The following is a 23643-nucleotide window of genomic DNA, read 5'->3' on the forward strand; positions in this document are numbered from 1 at the left end:
TCTCTAATTCATCCTCAATCTTGCTAATTCTGTTTTCTGCCTCATTTATTCTGTTCTCTCCCCTCTGTTGTTTTCTGTAGCTCAGCTATTTTGTTACCCTTTTCTGATACTCCTTTAACTTGTTCAGCTAGTTGTGCTCTTAGCTCAACTATTTCAGCTTTCAGCTCTCTATTTACTTTGAGATAGTGCTTTCTTTCATAGACTAATTTGTTGTCTCTGCATTTCTGATAACAATTCTTTCAAACTCTTTCCTCACTCCTGTGACTAATTCCTCAGCTAGAGTTTGGATGTTGCTCTCATTCTTCTGTTTTTCTACCTTTTGGGGGGGGGGGGCTTTTAGCCGGGCTTTTGTCCTAGTTCATTTATCCAATTATAGTGTGTTCCGGAGGTCCTTCTCTCAGTCCTTTTCAGTCCTCTTATCACTCAACTTTCCTGGATTGACTTTGTCTAAGTAAGATAAAGAGCTCACAGTTGTGGAAATTAACAGTTGTTTCAATGTTATCTTAATCCCTGAGTTAAAGCACAGTGGATGTTCAAGCCTCTTTTGTTCTTTTTCTTCCCTGTAGGCTATGGTAGCCTGAGGGCTTTATACCTATAAGTAGGTTTTTTTAGCTTAATCACTCACTCCTGACCAAGAGATAAAGCAGGGTGGGAAAGAGATAGCACATGGGTTTTGCAAAGAGACTCTCATACCCCAAGGAGCCAAAGCTCTGGGCTCAATTCAGCTGCTCTGCCAGCAGCCAGAGTCAAGCTGGGCAGTACTGTTGGGCCCTGCAGTTTCTAAACAAGGCCTGTTTATATTCTGTAGGTTCTGAGGCAATTACTATGTTCTCATCAGGAGAACAATGTGGAAAGGCTTCCAGTATACAGCCCAACTGCTAGACCACTGGAATGTAGATCTCCTGAGTTTCCTGGTCAGTTCTCTGCCCCCCCCTCCCCATGTCAGCACAGAGCCTCCTCCCTGCTGCTCCAGCCTCTGAGGGAAGTAGCAAATGGAGACTCACAGTTGCATTTGGTGAGTGTTAAGGGAGTCCTCTCCTCCCTTCAGCAGTCTTTTTTTTTTTTTTTTTTTTTTTTTTTGCTAAAACAGACTGGAGGTGGCTCCTCAACTGGCAAACTGCAAGACTGTTAGCAGCTGTTCAGGAGTAGATACGGGCTTTAGCACCAGGAATTTCTCCTTTGGCTCCTCTGTCCACAAGCTATTTGTGTTTTCTTTCACTGGTGACTTGTTTGGTTTCCAAAGTAGTCCTAGTCTCTTCTTGTTGCAGTCTTGGGTGATCTTTGATATTCCTTGTTCTTTAGAGAAGTTTCTCAACTGGGTAGAGCTGGAGGTCTGGGCAGAGTTGCAGTCTCTGGATGCTCTGGTGATTTGGTCGGTTCCCAAAGTAGTTAAATCCTGTCTCATTGCAGTCCCTTTGATATTCCCAACTGACCCAGGGTCTTGGGTTTTATTGTACATTTTTTATAAGCCATACACTTTATAATTTATTACAAAATTATTTGTGAAATTGAAAGTTATTTTTACTATATATTCCTTAGAGATAATTATACTATAATAATTTTTATTTTACTAAATTTTTAATAATTTTTTCTAAGCTTGAATTATTGCTAGAGAGGAGGTTGACATATAGAATATTTCACTATTTACTATTTCACTAAGTAAAAAAATAACTTCACATAACCACTAAAGGAAATATTTTTAAGTCAATATCTTATATATGGTGCTTTATTGAAGAACACTCATTTTATAAAACAGTATCCACATGTGAAAAATGTTTAAAAGCAAAGTCAACAAATGGACTAACAGTTTGTAAAAGGAAAGCAAACATGTTCCCATATTCTTTAGAATTTACTTGGACACTTGGGCTACTTAAGCAACTGAACATAGTCCTGTAGACTAGCTTACTGGATGGATAGTGTACTGAATTCCCATGTGCACCACTCAGGTTTGAGCCTCATCTCCTGACACTAGAGGAAGCTTCCGTACTGTGTTCTCTTTCAATCTTTCTGTATTGTTATCTCTGTCTTTCTCTATCTGAAAAAAAAAATCATCTCAGAAAAGCAAGCAAGAAGATAAGAAAAAGAAGAAAAAGAAAGAAAGGAGAGAAATGAAGAAAGAGAAAAAGGAAGGAAGAAGAGGAAGAAATTGGATATAATAAAGACAATTAATTGATTTTGATGCTTAACATAGTGCAGTGAAACTGATGATTCTTTTAAAATTATTTTTATTGATTCCCTTTTGTTGCCCTTGTTTTATTGTTGTTGTTTTTGATGTCATTGTTACTGGATCGAACAGAAAGAAATGGAAAGAGGATAGGAAGACAGAGGGGAAGAGAAAGATAGACACCTGCAGACCTGCTTCACCGCTTGTGAAGCGACTCCCCTGCAGGTGGGGATCCGGGGGCTTGAACCGAGATCCTTATGATGGTCCTTGCGCTTTGGGCCATGTACGTGTTACTGCCAGACTCCCAGAACAGCATATTCTTAAGGATAAGTTTAAAAACATAAATGGCTATGCTATTTGTAAATGGAAATAAGAGTCTCCTAGATGTTCTCCTCTGGTTGCTAATAGATAATTAGGGAAATATCAAGCTTGTGAAAATTATCATAAACTTGAAGTTGCAAAAAACCAAACCTCAAAACATCTGGAAACTGCAATAGGTTGAAGAGATTATAAAACCTTGAGAAGGATGACAAATTTGTCATTGTTTATCTTGAGTGAAACCTGGGAATTTTAGCAGATATAAAAATCATGGATTTTTATGCCTTTTTTTTTTTACTGTGCTAATGATGTTCTTTGACTTCATCACATAATATGAACAGAGACTTAAAGCAGACAAGTAGTTTTAAGAGGAGGGATTTCCAGCTTCATGTTATAAACTCATTGTGTCATGAATATTTTAAAGGAGAATATACTTTTTATACTGATATGTGCAAAGGGTGTAGGAATTGCTGCCCTGGGATAAAATAGCTTACTTATCCTTAGCCAAGCAGAAAGAGGAATTTATTGACGAAGCCTTGTACTAGGAACAATAAATCTATAAGATAGAGTCCTGTCATAGAAAAGAATCTCTGTGCTCTCTGTTCATTCAAAATCAACTCCTCCACTTCAGGGCTATTTCTGCTTTTAGTAAGATAGTAAATGTGTATATGCTTACGTGTATATGTGTTCTCTCACTTTCTCCACCCACACACACACACACACATATATATATATTGAAATCTAGTATATGTAATAAATATATATAATATAATTCTATATCAACCAGAAATAGCTTTATAGAAGGATAAAAATATCTTATATTGGGGCCAGGTGGTGGTGCACTTGCTTAAGCTCTTATGTTACACTGCACAAGGACGAAGATTCAAGCCCCTGGTCCCTGCCTGCAGGGGGAAAGCTTCATGAGTGGTGAAGCAATGCTGCAGGTATCTTTCTGTATCTCTCCCTCTCTTTCTCCCCTCCTTTCTCCATTTCTTTGTCTCTATCCAATAATTAATTAATTAACTAATTAATTAAAATTTAAAAAATAAATAAAAGAAGTGGCCCAGAACCTGCAAGAGAGCTAACTACTAGTACACCTTGTGTACAATGCAAATGGTCAAAATTTGAGCCCAACCCCCACCACAGTGGGGGGGGGATTTAGAGCTATGGCTTGGTCCCTAGCTCCCTATTTGTCTTGTTTGTTTTTGGGGAAAAAAATCAGCTTCCACAACAACAAGCTAATAGAAATTAAAAGCCATGAGTCATTCGTGAAGATGTGTTCCAGTCACTCCCTCCTGTGGCTGAGAGGTTCATATGGCTGTCTGACTACTGGAAGAAATCTAGTCATTCAGAAATGATCGGCATGTGCTTGGTGGTCTTGTCTCATGTACAACTTCAGGTATTACACTAAACCACTCTCAATGGCAGACGGCTGGTTTAGCTTTCCTTAGTATCAATAGACAGGACAAAGGACATGAATACATTGTTAATTAATATCATTTTCTTTTTTATTTTTCTTTCCTTTTTGCCTCCAGGGTTATTGCTGGGGCTCAGTGCCTGCACCACGGATCCACTGCTCCTGGAGGCTTTTTTTTTTCCCCTTTTGTTGCCCTTGTTTTATTGTTGTTGTGGTTATTATTGTGGTTATTGATGTCGTTGTCGTTGGATAGGGCAGAGATAAATAGAGAGAGGAGGGGAAGACAGAGAGAGGGAGAGAAAGATAGACACCTGCAGACCTGCTTCACTGCCTGTGAAGTGACTCCGCTGCAGATGGGGAGATGGGTAAGTGAGAAATATTAGAGAATTAATTATATTTTACAATCTCATTGGATTATTTTGTATTTTGTGAATAGAGAAAAACTTCAAAATCCCTCAATAATCAAGCCAAATAGATAAATGAAAATGACAATAATTACAAATATATATATTTTTTAATTGTGTCAATTGTGTATGTGTTGTGCGTGTACATGCACATAAGTCAGCTACTCGGGTTCAAAGCTTTTCACAGTCCTTACTTTTTTTGGTAATATGATCTACTTTGCTTGTTTCTTTTGGCTGCTCTATAAATAATATTTTAAAATATTATTATTTTATCTTAAAAACTGACATGTTAGATTCAGTTGTGAGAAATCGATAAACTTATAAGAGCTACTCATAATACAAAGACATTTTACTTATTTTGCTACCTACCATATTAAAAATGAAGTAATTTCATATTATATAGTAATATATATGTATATCATGAATTACATTATATATTATTGACAGTAATGTATAATAAAATATGGATTGTTTTTGTTTCCTAAAAAGCTACATTTATATACTTGTCTAAGAAAGGTCACAGGTCATGGTTCATCTAGTTAATATCTCTTAAGTTTGCCAGTAATGATACAAAAACAGTGCACATGTGAGAAATATTATACATGTAGGTATATCGTCTAACCCTTACTGTCCAACTGAAAAGTAAATTCTGTAAGACAATATAGGTGAAAGTGCCTTGAACACTACATTTGATGCATTTTCTTACACTGGTCTTTATTACTTATTTATTTAGTGGAAAATATTCAATCATATATTTGTTTTATCTTTTTAATTTATTTATAAAATGGAAATATTGACAAGACCATAGGATAAGAGGGGTACAATTCCACAAAATTCCCACCGCCAGAACTCTGAATCCCATCCCTCCCTTGGTGTAATAAAAAATTCCATAATATAGCTCAAAAGTAACCAAAGAATGAGACCTCACATCCGGAGGGCAGGGAGTTAAGTTTATTTTACCTTAATGGGTTACAGGCTGAATCCTACCAGACCTACAGAGGCGTGTCCCCCAGGACCCAGCTTTTATCAGTTTTAAATTGGGTATGGCATAAGCTGATTGGTTAGAAACAATGTCCATCAAGGTGCTGACAATCAAGGTGAGCGCAGTTTGGCTACCATCAGATGCTGGAATGTAGAAGAGGGTATCCACCAGGAACCTATAGATTTCTCATTTCATTGGAAGCTTTCCTATTCTTAATCGCTCTGGGAGCATGGATCCAGGATCATTATGGGGTGCAGAAGGTGGATGTTAATTCTGTAATTGCTTCTCTGCTGAATATACAATGTCCCAGTAATATGGCTGCAAAATTAGACTTGATTGTCTCCATCACCTTTAAACGCTCCTCACCACCATTCCCAGAGATCACTTGCCAGTTCATCATATCTCACCTCTTTCTATCTCTGTCCTGCTGACAATAAGTCCTCTCTCCAGCTAATTGAACAGATGCACCCAGGGCTGCTTCCCTGAAGCTCCATCAAAAGGGACTATGATGGTCAGCAGAAAGTGGTATAATGAAAAACAAAAGTCTTTCAGCTGAGAGCACTGCTTTGTTCTTAGAGCTTCAAGGCCACTCCAGCTTGTTCTAAGAGGAGCTTAATTTTTACTCGATCAATTTACTCGCAGCTGTCATTCTTTCCAATATTAAAAGTTCAGCTATTCACATGTGGGCAATTGGAGAGATGGGGTGGGGAATGAGAAGAGCTCTTGGAAACTACTATAAAAACAAAAAAAAAAAAAAAAAAAAAAGGAAGAAAAAGAAAAACAAGTAAAATCTGGCTTGGCTCTCAAGTACAAAAAGTTATTTTCAAAGCCTATAAATTGTGACATGGTGATTAACATGTAATTTAAATATATTTAAACAACAATTATATCACATTTCCAGCCCAGCTAATTAGCCTCACAGATGTTCTCTTGTAGCTGCATTGCCCTTCCAGGGGGAAATGAACGAGGTGCTTTTTATCATAGAAAACAGAAAATAAATAAATAAATAAAAGGACAGAAAGAAGCAAATGGAAACAAATATAAAAGCAGTTTCAGGGTTTTTTTTAATCCTAAAAACAGTAAGTGCCAGGAGGGCTTTACTTAGCACCCCGTCCCATTTTTTTGCTGAAAATTAGGACAAGCATAACTGCATTTCTTTTATTATGCTGGTATCTAGTAGTATGTCCAGACAGACACGTGGTAGGCTGCTGACTGAAAGACTTGTCCAAGCAGGGACAGTGGTTGCGTTCTAGTATGGCATGGCTTTACCTGAAGTCTTGAAACAAAAGCTTCATGAAGTCTAGTTAAAAGTGCAGGCAACAGGTCTAGCCCAGATCACAGATGCAGATAACACAGTATTTCCTGATAAAGAAGAACTCATGAATTATTTCTTTGGTCATTATTTAAAAAAAAATTTACAAAATGTAGTCAATGCAGTTACTTCGGTTGAAATTCTATGATTCTAAGGAACATTAACCAGTACAGCAAATCTTCCAAGACAAGCAGTTATAGGAATACTTGTCATTATTAGTATTTTGAAATACCTTGCCTTTTAGTCATAAAATTGAAATAAATTAACCCCAGTCTTATTTTGTTTTTGCATTTGAGTGATCTTAAGAAATGTTTAGGGGGTCGGGCGGTGGCGCAGTGGGTTAAGCGCACTTGGCGCAAAGTGCAGGGACCGGCGTAAGGATCCCGGTTCGAGCCCCCGGCTCCCCACCTGCAGGGAGTCGCTTCACGGGCGGTGAAGCAGGTCTGCAGGTGTCTATCTTTCTCTCCCCCTCTCTCTCTGTCTTCCCCTCCTCTCTCCATTTCTCTCTGTCCTATCCAACAACAAAGCAATGTCAACAATGGCAATAATAACCGCAAGGAGGCTGCAACAACTAGGGCAACAAAAAGGGGGGAAAAATGGCCTCCAGGAGCGGTGGATTCATGGTGCAGGCACCGAGCCCAGCAATAACCCTGGAGGAAAAAAAAAAAAAAAGAAATGTTTAGTTGTAGGAGCTGGGCAATAGCACAGTGGATTAAGCACAGGTGGTGCAAAGCACAAGAACAGGCTAAAGGATCCCAGTTCGAGTCCCTGGCTCCCCACTTGTAGGGGAGTCGCTTCACAGGCCGTGAAGCAGGTCTGCGGGTGTCTGTCTTTATCTCCTCCGCTCTGTCTTCCCCTCCTCTCTCCATTTCTCTCTGTCCTATCCACAACGACATCAATAACAACCACAATAACTACAACAATAAAACAAGAATGGCAACAAAAGGGAAGAAATAAATAAATATTAAAAAAAGAAAAGTTTAGTTGTATAGTATAGCTCAGAAAAAGTCAGTGACCCCTCCTAGTATTGTGAGAATTCTAGCACTACCAAATTTCCTGTGCTTTAACTGTAGAAATTTAATACAGATGTGTAAAGTGTATGTTAAATAAGGTCAAGTTAGGTGAAGATTTTTAATATGCTAGATAAATCTCTTTGATGTGTAACAGACATTTTGATTGACTTAAAATTCTAATTTAGGAGATGAGAGTATTTAAATTTCAAATATAACTTAGATTTATGACTGTACATAACTTGCAGAATTAAATTATATATACTATTTTCCTTTTTTTCTGCAGTAGAAAGCTAAAGGTATCATGAATGAAAAGGAGGATGTGAGATGCTTTGGGGCTGACTACTCATAACTAAGATTGTTGTTGTGTCTCTCTAATAAGATGTAAACAATTTTTCTATTGTATGATGCCACCTCCCATGCATCGCATGTTAAATATATTTATAACTTCCTTCACCATAATCTTCAATGTTATTAGAGGAAAAAGAAAGTGATACTTTTATATAGTCATGTGATTGAGTTTGTACAGATTTAAAATTTGAATTGAAACTGAATTTATACTGACTGTACAGTTTCAGAACTCATCCTTCCTTTTTTTTTATTTCTTTATTGGGAAATTAATGTTTTACATTCAACACTAAATACAATAGTTTGTACATGCATAAAATTCCACAGTTTCCCATCTAACAATACAACCCCCATGAGGTCCTCTGTCATCCTTCTTGGACCTGTATTCTCCCCATCCACCCACCCCCACCCCAGAATCTTTTACTTTGGCGCGATACTCATCCTTCCTTAATTCAACAAGCGAAATGAATTGAAAAAGTTCATTATCCAAATATTATTATTAGTTTTTTTTAAGAATTTATTATTTTATTTTTTTTATTTTCCCTTTTGTTAGCCTTGTTGTTTTATTGCTGTAGTTATTGTTGTTGATGATGATGTTGTCGTTGTTGGGTAGGACAGAGAAATGGAGAGAGGGGAAGACAGAGGAGGAGAGAAAGATAGACACCTGAAGACCTGCTTCATGGCCTGTGAAGTGACTCCCCTGCAGGTGGGGAGCCAGGGATAGAACTGGGGTCCTTAGGTGGGTCGTTGCTCTTTGCGCCACGTGCGCTTAACCCGCTGTGCTAACGCCCAGTCCCCTTATTACTAGTTTTTTTATTAATTTACATTAAACAGTTCATCTTCATGGGGCCATGTTCTTAAATTGCTTTCATGATTCTATAAAGTAGAGAGATTTCATAGCTTTTCAATATGCTGTTGACTTCAAGGTTAATTTTAGTCTTCTCTGTTTACTTAAAACCAGAGAGAAAATAGAGAAAGCAAGCTTTAGGGGCCAGGCGGCGGCTCACCTGGTGAAGTGCGCACATTACAGTGTGCAATGACGCAGATTCAAGCTGCTGATCTCTATCTGCAGAGGGAAAGCTCCACAATCCCTGTGGTGAAACAGGGCTGAAGGCGTCTCTCTGTCTCTTCCCCCCTCCATATATATATATATATATATATCCTCCCCTCCCAATTTATCTCTGTATTTACCTAATAATAAATAAATAAATACCTGTGGCCTAGGAGTCTTAAGGCGTGAAAGTCTAAAAAATAATAACTTTTTAAAAGAGAGAGAGAGAAACCAAACTTTATAAAATCAACTGGATTTATTTGTTGTATCTCTATCCAATGTCTGGCACACATGCATTAAGTTCTCAAGAGTATATTTAATGAAGGAGTGATAAGTGATTGAAGTACTTTTTTTACTTAAGAAAAAAGGTTCAGCAAAACACAACCCCCTCTACTTCAAAAAACACGGTCTTTAAATTTTTGTCTTCTTTTTTTCTCCACTGCTGCCTGTACCATCTGATGAAATATTAAATTCTAAAGTTGTATATGTTTTTTTTTGTTTTCTTTGTTGTTGAAGTTTAATGTTAACTCATTCAGAATACATAGAGAAAATAATGTTCATAGAGCACATTTCCAGGGAAAGGGATGGATTTTGTATGAGTTCTAGACTTTAAAAATGTAATTATAAAGAGAAACAGCATGTGTAATTTCTTTTTTATAGTTTACTTGTTATTGTATAGAGACAGAGAGAAATTTAGGTGAGGGGGAGATAGAGAGAGAAAGAGACAGATCTGCAGCCCTGCTTCACCACTTGTAAAACTTTTCCCCTGCAGGTGGGGGCCAGGGGCTTGAACACAGGTCCTTGCGCACTGTGGTGTGTGTGCTTAACCAGGTGCACCACCATCTGGCCCCCAACGTATGTCATTTCTTAAAGAGAAGCTAAGTTGACCCTTTTGCTGAAATTGTCCAAAATATATATATATGGTAACTTGATAAGCAAACATAACTTCAGCAAATTGAAATCCACTTGTATTTCCCTCTAGATAAATTCCTCTTAATAAAGAAGTAATATAGTATGTGGTCATTTCAGTCATTTGACATATAAAAAAAAACAAGAGCTACTCATTTATAGTCATAGTTATTTATGACTATAAATAACTTTATAGTTATTTCTGTATTTATTTCTAGGGCAAATCAGAAACCTATTCATTATCAACTTAATTTTTAAAACATTTTAAAGTGTCACATTTTTTATAAATTTTTTCCTGGAGTTGAATTAAATGTTGAAGATTCTCACTGATAGTCTGAGTACAAGAAGTTTTACTGTGTTGCAAACATCACTGTTCCGTATGCTTTCCCCTTGGTTCATACAAATCATGTGACTTTCTTTTCCTTTGTTTTTTTATTTGTTTTTTATTTGTTTCTCATCCACATTACCTTTTATTATATCCATCATTCCATTTTTCTTTTCTATTAGAGTGAAATTGGACACAGCCCTCCTCCTGCCTACACTCCCATGTCAGGAGTAAGTATTTCATAATCAACCTTCATCTTATCAGGGTTTTCAGTCTCTACCATGTTTCCTCTCTTGTCTCCCCATGATTTTCTCATTTTGCCTTTGCCAACAGTGAGTTAAGAATTTGCTTCATGTTGTGTAGCTGCCTTTGTAGATGGGTTTTACCTAAAGGATTTACCTGAACCTGTAAGTTACATACTTAGGTGAAGAGGTTATCATTAATTCCATGATTATACGTTATGTACTAAAAAGTGAAAATTGTGGTGACTTGATAATACAATTATTAATTAAGTTCATCATGAAAATTCACTTTGAACTTTATATATCAAAAAAATAGGCAATCGTGGGAAAACATGAAATCCTTTCTATTGGACTGTTTTAGTAGAATTAAAAATAGGTATTTCCAAATTGTTTTCCCATGATTAGCTTTTTCAGAAAAAAAAAAAAAAAACTTTGAATGCTTCTAGTCTACAACTCAGACTGTTAGTCATTAGGAAAATAACCTTCGATAAAAATCTCTATCTTCTTTCTGAAAGAGAAGCTTCCTTGTACTTTTAACTGTGTAGGTATATGTACTAACGATATATTATAACAACCGCCATTCATTGACAGAACCAGTTCGTGTACCGAGATGGAGGATTTGCTGCAGAGCAAGGGGTGCCTGCGCCCTATCGAGCCACAACCAGCACAATTCCAGAAGCCCCAGTTGCGCAAGGGGCAACAGCTGAGATTTTTGATGACTCCTGCTGTAATGGCACCCTGCGCAAGTCAGTGACACCCCATGTCCAAGAAGACAGCAGCACTCAGAGGTACAGTGCTGACCCCACAGTGTTTGCCCAGGAACGGAGTCCAAGAGGAGAGCTGGATGAAGAAGGTTATATGACTCCTATGCGTGACAAACCCAAACAAGGTAAAAGAAAGGATATCCAGAAATGATTACCACTTAGCATTCACATTCATCTACACTACCAAATTATACAAGAGAATTTCACAAGTCAGTGGAGTGCTTCACAGTCCCGGGAATGGCCTGGGTTGTTGCTAGTGGGTATATGCTAGCTGAACCAACAGCATCCACAGCCTCTAGATTTACTAGAAGGCAAAACCTTGGACCTCATCTGCATAGGATTCTGCATTTTAACAAGACCGTATAGGTGACTTTTATGTACAATCAAGTTTGTGAAATAGTACTACAAATATATATATATATATATATATATTTTTTTTTTTTTTGCCACCAGGGTTATTGCTAGGCTCAGCGCCAGCAGTATCAACCACTGCTCCTGGCAGCCATCCCTCTCCCTCTCCCTCTCCCTCTCCCTCTCTCTCCCTCCCCCCTCTTTCTCCTTTTTTTTTTAATCTTTATCTGAATTTAAAAGTTTTCCAGAGTAGTGAAATCAAACTTCTTACCTGTGTAAGCACTTAATTCAACAAGAAATGTAGGAAAAAAGGAAGGATGCAAGGAAGGAAGGAAGGAAGGAAGGAAGGAAGGAAGGAAGGAAGTTTTAAACAACTGGGTGACTATATATATATATATATATATATGAGCTCAATGTAAATGGAACAAAGGAAACATCTGGGGAGTGGAACCACTGATCCTGTCCATGCTGATGCTTTGGGCTTTGGTTAGCCATTAGTATTTTTGACTCATTCCTCTTTTTTTTTTTTTTTTTTTTTTACTTCACATGGTAACAATAACAGGCAACATAGTGCTAGTGAGAAATCCTGAAAACAAATCTATGGCTTTATTACTCTGGACAAGATGAACCATTCTGTAGCACCTTTGACCACTTAGTATTTCTCAGAGAGTAGATGCTGAAACTCTTATTTTTTTTGTATTCCATCAGAATACCTGAACCCTGTGGAAGAGAATCCTTTTGTTTCTCGGAGAAAAAATGGAGATCTTCAAGGTTTGGATAATCCTGAATATCACAATGCTTCCAGTGGTCCCCCCAAGGCAGAGGATGAGTATGTGAATGAGCCACTGTACCTCAACACCTTTGCCAATGCCTTGGGGGGTGCCGAGTATCTGAAGAACAACATACTATGTGTGCCAGAGAAGGCCAAGAAAGCATTCGACAACCCTGACTACTGGAACCACAGCCTGCCCCCTCGGAGTACCCTTCAGCACCCAGACTACCTGCAGGAGTACAGCACAAAATATTTTTATAAACAAAATGGACGCATCCGGCCTATTGTGGCAGAGAATCCTGAATACCTCTCTGAGTTCTCCCTCAAGCCAGGCACTGTGCTGCCTCCTCCACCCTACAGACACCGAAATACTGTGGTGTAAACCTCCTTGTTTAAAGGTGGAGAGACAGGCCCATTCCAATTTCTCTACTGCCTCTCTTTCTCTTGTGGTCTTCCTTCTATTACCAAGGCCAGTAGTTCTGACACTTCCCAGTGGAAGAAATAGAGATTTAATGCTAGTTATGTGAGTATTTAACTTGAACAGTAGAAGCAAGAACTTGAAGAGAAAGACAGGAAGAACCACACTGTTTCTTCATTTCTCTGCATGGGTTGGTCAAGAAACTGAAACAGCTAAACAGCTAGAGAGAAAGACCAGCAAATATCAGGCAAAACTGCCTGCTGTCAAATTAATTCTCAACTTTTTTTCCTCGCAATTTTTTTTGTTTATTGTAGCTGCTTGAAAGACATGTTCTGTTTCTACATACAGGAGCTGGTTTATTTTAAGCATCCTGAAATTCCTTATAAATTTGCAGTGGAACAAAACCTTTAATATTTTTTTTAGTAATAAGTGATAATAGCTGAGTTTGAGAACCCAGTCTTTCTTTTTCTTCTTCAGTGGTTTTTATCCTTAAAAAACAAAAGTGGCCAACTCAGCTTTCATAAATTTTTGACTCACCGCCAGTGTTACCCATAGCCATTATATTTAGAAGGCTTTTTTGCTATTGCTTTTTTTTTCTTTTGTTTTGCTATGTGCTTTCATCTTACGTCTTATTATATTTTAACTTTAACTTCAATTTCAAGTTGTCACATCAGAGCTTCTTATGTGTTTCTCTAAGTTGACAGAGTTAAAGTATTTTAGAATGGTGAAATAATCACTGTTTCCAGTTTTTAAACTAGATGTGGGATGGTCAAGCTATTAGCCATGTTAAATCTAATCTTCATGGTTTGCATTATTGAATACATACTCCCCCCAATTCCTTTACATTCTTCAACATGTTCTTCTCTTTAAAGGACAGTACTTGATAAGCAGTTGACAATGTTAAGAGTTGAAGGGAAACTAAGAGACAGTTTTGTGTGGTTCATGTAAACTACTGATATTGCCAGGGCTGGTTCAATAGCAAATCCATTGAACTAGAAGTAACACACTGGATTGGGGATGTCTACTTGGAAAATGCTCAGAAGTGTAGTTTGCACATCATCTGTAATTTTACCTATTCTCTTTATGGACTCCATTTTGGATATTGAATGAAGCAATATGAAAGTAACCAGCAAAATAATTAATTTGATTACATTTTTTTTAATCAGCTAAGCTATAAAGAAAGACTGGAAATACCAAACTGAGAAACTTAGGACTTTAGAACAGTATCCAGGGATTATATTGAGAAGGCCAGCTCATTATCTACATGTGATAATCTACCACTTTTGCTACACAAGAAAGTTACCCAGTTCATATATTCCATATAAAGAAACACAAGTAAAAGCTGACTTAGATAAATGGAGTTTCTAGTATTAGACTCTATTAAGTAGAAGGTTATTCTTTGTACATGAATTGGTATAGTAAAACAATACACAGCATCCATAGTTTATAGATTAGCTACTGGGTAAAAAAAAAAAGTCTGTAAATAAACATGAAAAATCATCCTGTGTAATTTGAATATCCAACATACTAATTTTTGATACATTATATAGTGTTTTTTCAAACATGACATTATTGTCCTAGAACCATATTTATTGTATATCATTATAAAATAACATCTATGTAGTCATCAAAAGTAATGGGAACAAATGACAGAATGAATCTCTAGGAAGAAGGGACCTCACTCAGGTCAGTAACTAGAAAAAAAAATACATATAAGTATCTTTTTTCTAAGAAATTCTGCATTTGGATTAAAAAAAAACTTCTAATGTATTGTGTCAAATTTTAGTCTTAAAATAGAAATCTTACACTAAAAATCTCCATTAGTAAAGTCTACTAGAAGCAATGTCAATATGTCAGTAAGGAACATGTAGATAAATGCAGTCACATACCTTACGTTAAAACTACACAGTCTAGATTTATTTGGAGTGACATTTTAATTTCTCCGTAAGTTCATGGGAAAAGACTGCATAGACAGTTTTGTGAGCAGTCGTTCACAAAATCAGCTGCTTATTAAAAGATCTCCTGTGATGTCATCTAGGGCATTAATGATAAATTATTCGGGTGACTGAACTGTTCTTCATGTATACAGATTGGTCTAGAAATACATTGCATCACTACCTAATTGTCCTATTTGGTTTCTAACAAGATCATTAAATCAAAAGCAAATGTCAGTCTTTGACCAAGAAACTTGGAAGCATTAGGTTTGGTTTCTTCCTAAATTTCAAAGTCAGGTAAGCTAAAAGAGAGAGAGAGAGAGAGCGCAGGATAGAAGTTTGTGAAATTCAACCATGAATTTCCTAGTGTGGATGACATAGGATGACTCAAAAGCCACAGTTCAACAGCTCTAGGATTTCCCATTACTCAGGAGAATTTCCTGGTAAAGGGTTCCCTCACATTGGTATTTAAGAATATCTGACTATCGACCTCTCTTAGATAAATTAATACCTATCTCACACTAACAGCACCATTGTTAGATATTAAACTTTGATTTTTTTTTTAATTGTGACTTACTATGTTCATATGGTTTCTGCTGGTATATGGAAAGCAGTTATTTTGTAGAAGGATAGAAAATTACTGTTAGGTTAAAATATACTGAGAAATTATAGTGTCTTTCCTACTGAGAACACAGGATTTCATAGGTATCAGTTAATCTCCGATTGACAACTGGAGTAGATGCAACTATAATCTGCAATGACTACAAGTCTACTTTTTTGTGTGGTTTTAATGACATATATTTATTTCAGCTGTTTTAGTGTTTAGCGTGTGTATGTACCCCTCAAAAGAACATATTTCAGAGGGTATAATGAGGAGGGGAAAATGAGTTTCACTTGTTCCAAAGAACTTACTACATTCAATAGAGTGAATTTCAAAATGCCTACTAAAGTGTACAAAAATAAACAAATATCAGAATTCAGAAACTAGCTATGTCAATAAAAATAGGCAGCATAAAGTAAGTAAATATGAGAGGATTTTGTTGTTTTTATTGTTGGTTTTTTTTTCTTAGTAAATTTATACACAGACTGTATTTTTAAATGACCACATTTCATAGCTTTAACCCTATGGTAAAACTGTAACTGTTTTGGGGGAACCCCATATAAAACAACAAAAACAAAAAACAGTTGTTTAAAGTAATAGTTCTTAGGCAGACGAGAAAAGTTGTCTTATGAATCTGGTTGGACCAGAGCCGCAAAACTTCTTGCTCTCAGAGATGTGCTCACATTGCAGTACAGTTATAGGCTTTCTGAGTGTTGACAGTTTTTTTTCAAACAATATTCTTAAATACCATTAAAGACAGTATAAAAACTCAGATCTGATGAAGGCATACAAATTTAAAAAATACAAAATTCTTTCATAGTATAGACCAAGAAGAATGAATGTATCTGTACCATAAGGAAAGAAGTCGTGTTCTCCTAAGAGTTATTGTATGTGCTACTGCCTTCTAAAACATGACATGATAGAAGGACTATGTAGTGTCAATGATGAAAATAGTATAGTAAAAATAAGGGGAGAAGGAGAGGTTCTGGTGCTAGATGAAGTTGGAGGGGTTGTTAATATGCTTCCTAAAGTGTCAAAAGTAAAAAAATAAAATAAAAATAAAAAAACGAATTCTGCCTGACAGGGAAGGATGTAAATACAAGTTTTTCTAGAGCTATCTAACCTTTATTTTGAAACTTGAACTATCCATTCATCTATAATTGTTGATTATTTAACTAGTATAAGTAGTTCATAAGGTAATAGAAAAGGTGATCATGAAAGCATATGTATAACTGGGGAGAACTTTGATAGTGTTGTAAGATGTAGATTTAGTTATCAGACTTGAAGTGATTTTAATATTATTAAGTAAATCAAGTAGAAAACTAACCATAAAATACAATGCCACAAAATTAAATGCAGGACATGAAGTACAGGGTGTATTTTGCATAGGAAAAGATAAGTTTGCCACTTAAAGTTGTTATTTGTTAGGTGTAGTGGAAAGTAGGCCTATTTAGAGCTGGATCCACTTGTGAAAACTTGCTTTAAAGCATTACCGTTTTTTTTCTCATTCTATAATTCTCTTAAAAAATAAAACTTACTAATGTAAAAGTAATAATAATAATTAGAAAAAACTTTTTGCAACCACCAACCATCATTTAAGGTTTAACAGGCAAGTGTTATATTTAATATTAAGAAGGAAGTCATCAAAATAAAGGGGATTTAAATTTTCTATTACCTTATGTAGAGATAAAATCTGAACAGTGCCATATAGTGTACAAGAAAATTACATTTAATTTGTAACATTCCCTACATACTCCATTTTCCTAAAAAAAAAAAAAAAGAAAAGAATTAATTAGTAATAGCTTGATAATTATACGCTAAACCAATCATCTCAAATTTCTTGATTCCCATTATTTTGGCTCTAGCTACTTGACTAATGATTTTGAATAGGATAAAGGAGATACCTAGGTGTATAAATTTCTAGTTGCTATACAACCAGATAAGTGAACTTCTGTATATGTGATTGACAGAGAATTCTCTGCATCTCTCTTTGTGTATATACACTTTGAAGGGCAGCTTTATACTCATGTAAACACATAAAGACAGATTCATGTCTCTTAACTGCCATTTGCTTAAGAGTGAATAAGGCACAGATACAGACTGGGGATAATTTCAAAACAATAGCATTATTAGATATCTTGATATAGTGGGACCACTTTTATACCTTTGGGTAGAACTAGTAAAGTTACTTCCAATCCCAGAGATACCTTTTCAAGTGTAGTTATCTCCTTCAGGCAAGCATGGAACTAATGTAGGCACCATGTTGGATAAGAAAGTCATGTCTTAATATGGACAATGGCTTTTAACACCATAGGCTGCTTTATTCTTTCCATTAAAAATATCTATGTGAAACAGCTGTAACTCCAGACAATTAATAATTCCCTATAAACAAATCCTAGTAATTTTGTAGAGGTGCAAAAATGTAGGCTGTCACTACTATAGATCCCTATCCCACCTCAGCCTGAGCAGGTGATATTTTCAACAGGAAAATAAAAGGCTGTTCTAGTCAGGAACTGAAAACACTCTTAAACTCCCAAATTGACGAGCAAATTCACTCTAACAGTAGGCTTTTTAAGTAAGTGATTACTTTATTAGAAATCATAGAACAACTCATTTCTCTCTGGACCTTAGAGGTAAATACTACCCTTAATTCTTTCCCATGATCGCAAATGCCTTTATTGTCTTTACTTTACAACCACCCTAGTTTAAAATGGCCCTCTTGATGCTGTACCGATTAAGCCATAGTGGATCTCTGAGGTCCCACACCCCACTAGTCAGTGAAATACTGACTTGCCCTCTGCCCTCCAACACATGACTTTTTCTATAAGAGAGTCTAGCAATCTGGATATTGTTAAAGTTATTCCTCAAATCACAGCACATTACATAGATCATGATATTAAAAGATGTGTTTTCCACAAATATTAAATATTTATGTCATCTTTAAGAATTTGAGATGTTAGCCCTGTGATGAACTTAAGATTCACATAAGCACACATATCCTTGGTTTTCGGTTTAATCTTTCCATATTTTACAGAGTAAAGTATAGCTTATCAGCAAATTAACTTATTCCTAACTCCAAATAAGTTACAGCTGCTGTACTTTAATTTTTTTTCACAAAGTCTTATCATTAAAAGTAAAGGCTATTTAGCTTTGGGAACCACCTGTAGTTCTTCATAGGACCATTTAACCAGACAGATATGTTATGAGGGCATAACTTCTAATACGCTTTTATGAAAATACATGTTGTCTTAAATTGTCATTATTTCTACTTTTATTCTTTAAGAACTTTTTTATTCATTCAGTACTCTAGGGAGTTTGCCTACAAGAAGTGGTTATATTTGTATACATATACAAATGTAAGAAAACAAAGTTCCATACATGCCTGTAGGCAGAAGACTCACTTGGCCAAACCACCTTGCCTTTACTGCTAATTTTACCCCTGTGTATAAATGTTCTCCCCTGGCCTGCAGTCCTTTTGAAAGAAAACTGATCATACCTCCTATGTCACTATTCTGGTTTTCAAGTAGGATTTCCAGATCTTTCAGTTAACGGGGGGTTTACCTTTTCTGTAAAGTGAGAGTCACTTTCCTGTATATTTCTGGATCTCTCAGGGGCTGGGAGGGGGGAGTGAGGGAATTACACCATAGCACTCCAAGAACCTTTTTGTGATTACTCCAGTAATCAACTACAAAAAGTATTTTCTAAATGTAGATATGTAAGCTGTTCTTTTAAAGTAAGGTACTTTGAAGTATGTAGCATAAATCGGTACTCCTGTTAAATGGGTCGATTATTAAACTGAGCAGCTGTGTGAGTGAGGGGCAGCTGACTTTGAATGTGGACCTCAAGTGAGCCATAGGGATTCGCATCACTGTATGTGGAAACTGCATCTCCCCATGGTTTGTGTAATATTCATTACTCTTGAGCATTGTTATAATAAGATCAGATGAAAATGAGATCTGTCTCCAAAACAACTCATAGCACAAAAAAAGGGGGGGGGGATGTGACTTCCAATCTCTTTTCGATCATTCATGCATGCATCCAAGGAGTCGACGAAGATCAATTCAGGTGATAAAAGGAGACACTTTCTCCAAAAAGGCAGAGGCGTATGATATTGTATGTATTTGTACTCATTTCCTTATGTTCTTAACCCATAAACAGAAAACAAGCCCTCTTTCTTGTGAAGTATCTTCTAAGGATAGGGTAGAAAAACACATAGCTGGCAAGTCATCAAAGTTTCATTTAAATCCCAGTGTTCAAAGTTAGCTGCCTTTTTGAAAAAAAGAAAACAAACAAAAAAAATACTACTGTATGTTTGGAAATGTTAATAGTATTTTTATAGCTTGTTAAAGACATGGCTAGTTGCATTTGTAAATAAGGTAATGTTGCTTTGATTTTCTTTTGTGGACATCTTTATTTGGAACATAATTGTCCTTAGGGTTGATTTGTATATAAGTAATCAGCTTGTGATGGTTTCCTTTTGGTTGGACATTATCATTGGACATTACTTGTGATTCTGTGTGCAGCACTATTGTGATGTGTTCAACCTCTGCACTCGCTTACACAATAGGACATGCCAATTGTGTGTGGTGTGATGTTATTTTGATTTATTTTCTATTTTATCTATGAAGGATTATGCACTTAACACATACTAACTTTTTTAATGGTAGTATATTTTTAGTATAATTTCCCTTATTCTCTCTGCTCCACCAACCCTTACCCCATTCTCGTCTTCCCCAATTTCTGTTGTTCTTTGAGAATGAGGGAGAAACAGCATTTAAATTTCTGTAATTAGGCTTTTCAGTTAGTTCTCAAGGATCCTCACTTGACTCTTGAGAGAGAATTGTACCTGTACAAGTCAATTATAGAATGCGACCTGCTTTGCCTCATTCTGTACTGATCATCCCAGCTGAACAATTTGAAAACTGTTCTGCCTTTTTGTTACATGAATCTGTCAGAAATATATTTTTAATTTAATATAAATGAAATTCAATAAAATATGGAACAAATGTTCTCTTTTCTGTCAGGAATTTCTTATAATAAAAGTCAACTGGGAAAGATTTTTCTGTAGATTTAAAAATCTCAGGATGAGAAAATGTAATTTTTTTGCACAAGTGTGTGTATATCATTAATGTTAACTATTTTTTTGTAAAGAAGTACCAGCCCTGGGACCTGCAGCCTGAAAGGTAAAAGCAAAGCCGAGGGACTGATGTGTCCTCACTCCCTACTTATAGGCACCTGACAGAGCCCACTATTCTCTCCCACTCAGCACTGGTTGGCCATCCAGCAGCCCCCTGTCAGGCTTTTGCAGCACAAGTGCCTCTGGCCCACTACCAGCGTGCCAACCCCAGATGTGACATAAAGAAAATTCCCCCTGTGAAAGCAGGAAAAGGGATCCTGCTGGGGGATTTGAGCCCTGGACTGGCCCTTGGTAGGCCAGTGGGCTGAACCCTGGACTGTTTCATCATCCCACTCTCCCTGCCAGTATTTTCCAGCCCGGGTGCCTCCAGTCTGCTCAGCAGTGCCCCAAGGCAGCTGCTCGGCCTTCACAAAGAAAACTCCCCCAGTGGAAGGGGGGAAGGGGATCCTGTTTGGAGATTCAAGCCTGGGACCTGACCCTGGGTAGCCACTGGGCTGTTTCTTCCTCCTGTGCTCCCGGCTTGGCTTTTGCAACACAGGTCCCTCCGGCCTGCTAGAAGAACACTGAGCAGAAACAGGACATAGAAAGCAATCCTCCTGTGAAAGCAGGATAAAAGGAAAAGATCCTAGCAGGGGATTTGAGCCCAGGACCTAGCCATTGATAGGAGAGGGCTGTGCCCTTGGGCAGGTTCTCCCTACCACCCACCAGGCAGCCCAGGTTCCTCTGGCCCGCTAGCAGGCCACTGAGCAGAGACGTGGCATAAAGAACAATCTGCCTGTGAAATCAGGAAAAAGATCCTGATGGAGGATTTGAGTTTGGGATATGCCTTGGTAGGTGAGTGCTTTGCCCCTGGGCTGGTTCTTCCTCCCACTCACCAGGGCAGGATTTTGCAGCCTAGTTTCCTGTGGCCCGCTAGCAGGCCGGCCGCTGAGCAGAGACATGGTATAAGAACAATCTGCCTCAAAAAGCATGAAAAGATCCTCGTGGAGGATTCGAGCTTGGGACCTGGCCATTGGTAGGCGAGCACTTTGCCCCTGGGCTCTTTCTCCCTCCCACCTGCCCAGCCAGATTTTTGTAGCCCAGGTTTCTCTGGCCCACTAGCAGGCCTCTGAGCAGAGACATGGCACAGAACACAATCTGCCTGTGAAATCAGGAAAAAAGATCCTGGTGGTGGATTCAAACCTGTGCTGTGTTTATTGGAAGGCGACTGTGATACCCCTGGGCTAGTTCTCTGTCCCACCTTCCCGGCCAGGCTTCTGTAGCTCCCGTTCCTCTGGCCAGCAGTCTGGCCACTGAGCAGAAATGTGGCATTGAAAACAATGCTACTGTGAAATCAGAAAAAAAAGATCCTGGTGGTGGATTTGAGCCTGGTCCCTGGCCATTGGTAAGCGAGTTCACTGCCCCTGAGCTGGTTCTCTGTCCCACCCCTCAGGGCAGGCTTTTGCAGCCAAGGTTCCTCTAGCCTGCTAGCAGGCCGCTGAGGAGAGACGTGGCATAAAAAACAATTCACCTGTGAAAGCAGGAAAAAAGATTCTGGCAGGGGATTCGAGGTTAGGACCCGGCCCTTGGTAGGAGAGGGCTCTGCCCTTAGGCTGGTTCTCCCTCCTGCCCCCTCAGATCGACATTAGCAGCCCACATGCCTCTGGCCTATTCAGCAGGGCCCCTAGACAGCTACTCAGGGCTACATGAAAGAAAGAAAAAAAAAAAACTCCCCTGTAAAAGGGGGAAAAAGGAACCTACAAGGGATTCAAGCCCCAGACCTGGCCCTTGGTAAGAGAGTATTCTGCCATTGGGCTATTTAACCCTCCTGTCCTCCCAGCTCAGCTTTTGCAGCCAATGTGTCCTTGGCCCGCTAGTAGGTCGCTGAGCACAGAAATGGCATAAAGAACAATCCGCCTGTGAATGCAGGAAAAAAAGAGCCTGGCGGGATAAGAACCTGGGACCTGTCCCTTGGTTGGAGAGAGCCTCTGTCTTAGGGCTGGATCTCCCTCTCACCCTCCTGGATCACTCTTTGCAGCCCACATGCCTCTAGCCTACTCAGCAGTGCCTCCAGGCGGCAGCTAGGGCCTGACAAACAAAACTCCCGTGAAAGGGAGAAAAGGGATCCTGGCAGGGACTGAACATCTGGACCTGACCCTGGGTAGGAGAGCACTCTGCTATTGGGCTATTTAAATCTCCTGCCCTCCAGGCCCAGCAACCCAGGTGCCCTTGGCTCCCTAGCAGGCCAATGAGCAGAGACTTGGCATAAAGAACAATCCCTGCCTGTGAAAGCAGGAAAAGCTCCTGGCAGGGGATTGGAACTTAGGACCTGGACTTTGGTAGGCAAGGGCTCTGCTCCTGGGGTGGTTTTCCTCCCCAACCCCACCCCCCACCCCCCTCACCCCCACTCACCCCCGCCCCGCCACAGCCAGGCTTCTGCAGTGCAGGTGCCCTTGGCCCTATAGCAGGCCTCTGAGCAAGGACATGGTGTTGAAAACAATCTGCCTGTGAAATCATGAAAAGAGATCCTTGTGGTGGATTCGAGCCTGGGCTTTGGCCATTGGTAGGCAAGTGCGCTGCACCTGGACTGGTTCTCCCTTCCACCCTCCTGGTCAGGCTCTGCAACCCAGGTGCCCTTGGCCCGCTAGCAGGTAGCTGAGCAGAGTTGTAGCATAGAAAGCAATCTGCCTGTGAAATCAGGAAAAAAAAGATCCTGGTGGTGGATTCCAAAGTGGGCTTTGGCTATTGGAAGGCGAATGCACTGCCCCAGGGCTGGTTCTCCCTCCCATCTTCCCAGTCAGGCTTCTGCAGCCCAGCTTCCTCTGGGGGGCTAGCAGGCAGGCCGCTGAGCAGAGACTTGCCATGAAGAATAATCTGCCTGGGAAAGGATGAATAGATCCTGGTGGAGGATTCGAGCTTGGGACATGGCCATTGGTAGGCGAGCACTTTGCCCCTGGGCTGTTTCAGGATCTCATACTCCCAGCAAGGCTTCTGCAGCCCAGATGCCCTTGGCCCACTAGCAGGCCTCTGTGCATAGATGTGGCATAGGAAACAGTCCGCCTACAAAATCAGGAAAAAAGATCTCAGTGGGGGATTCAAGCCTGGGCCCTGGCTATTGATAGGCTAGTGCTTTGCCCCTGGGCTGTTTCTCCCTCCAACACTCCAGGCCAGGCTTCTGCAACCCAGGTACCCTTGAGCCTCTAGC

The 23643-nt window shown here is 38.7% G+C and overlaps 1 protein-coding gene across 2 annotated transcripts in view; it reads left to right on the top strand.

The window, feature by feature from the left end:
• Positions 1-15040, top strand: part of ERBB4 (erb-b2 receptor tyrosine kinase 4) — a 1141529-nt gene extending 1126489 nt beyond the window's left edge. For both annotated transcript variants that reach the window (XM_007524518.3, XM_007524517.3), the window contains exons 26-28: positions 10423-10470; positions 11074-11371; positions 12306-15040. In XM_007524518.3, the coding sequence (XP_007524580.2) occupies positions 10423-10470; positions 11074-11371; positions 12306-12751 (792 nt within the window). In that variant the 3' untranslated portion in view covers positions 12752-15040. The remainder of the gene's footprint in view (positions 1-10422; positions 10471-11073; positions 11372-12305) is intronic.
• Positions 15041-23643: the final 8603 nt, after the last annotated feature.

The sequence above is a fragment of the Erinaceus europaeus genome, chromosome 7, assembly GCF_950295315.1.
Source record: "Erinaceus europaeus chromosome 7, mEriEur2.1, whole genome shotgun sequence".
Lineage (NCBI taxonomy): Eukaryota > Metazoa > Chordata > Mammalia > Eulipotyphla > Erinaceidae > Erinaceus > Erinaceus europaeus.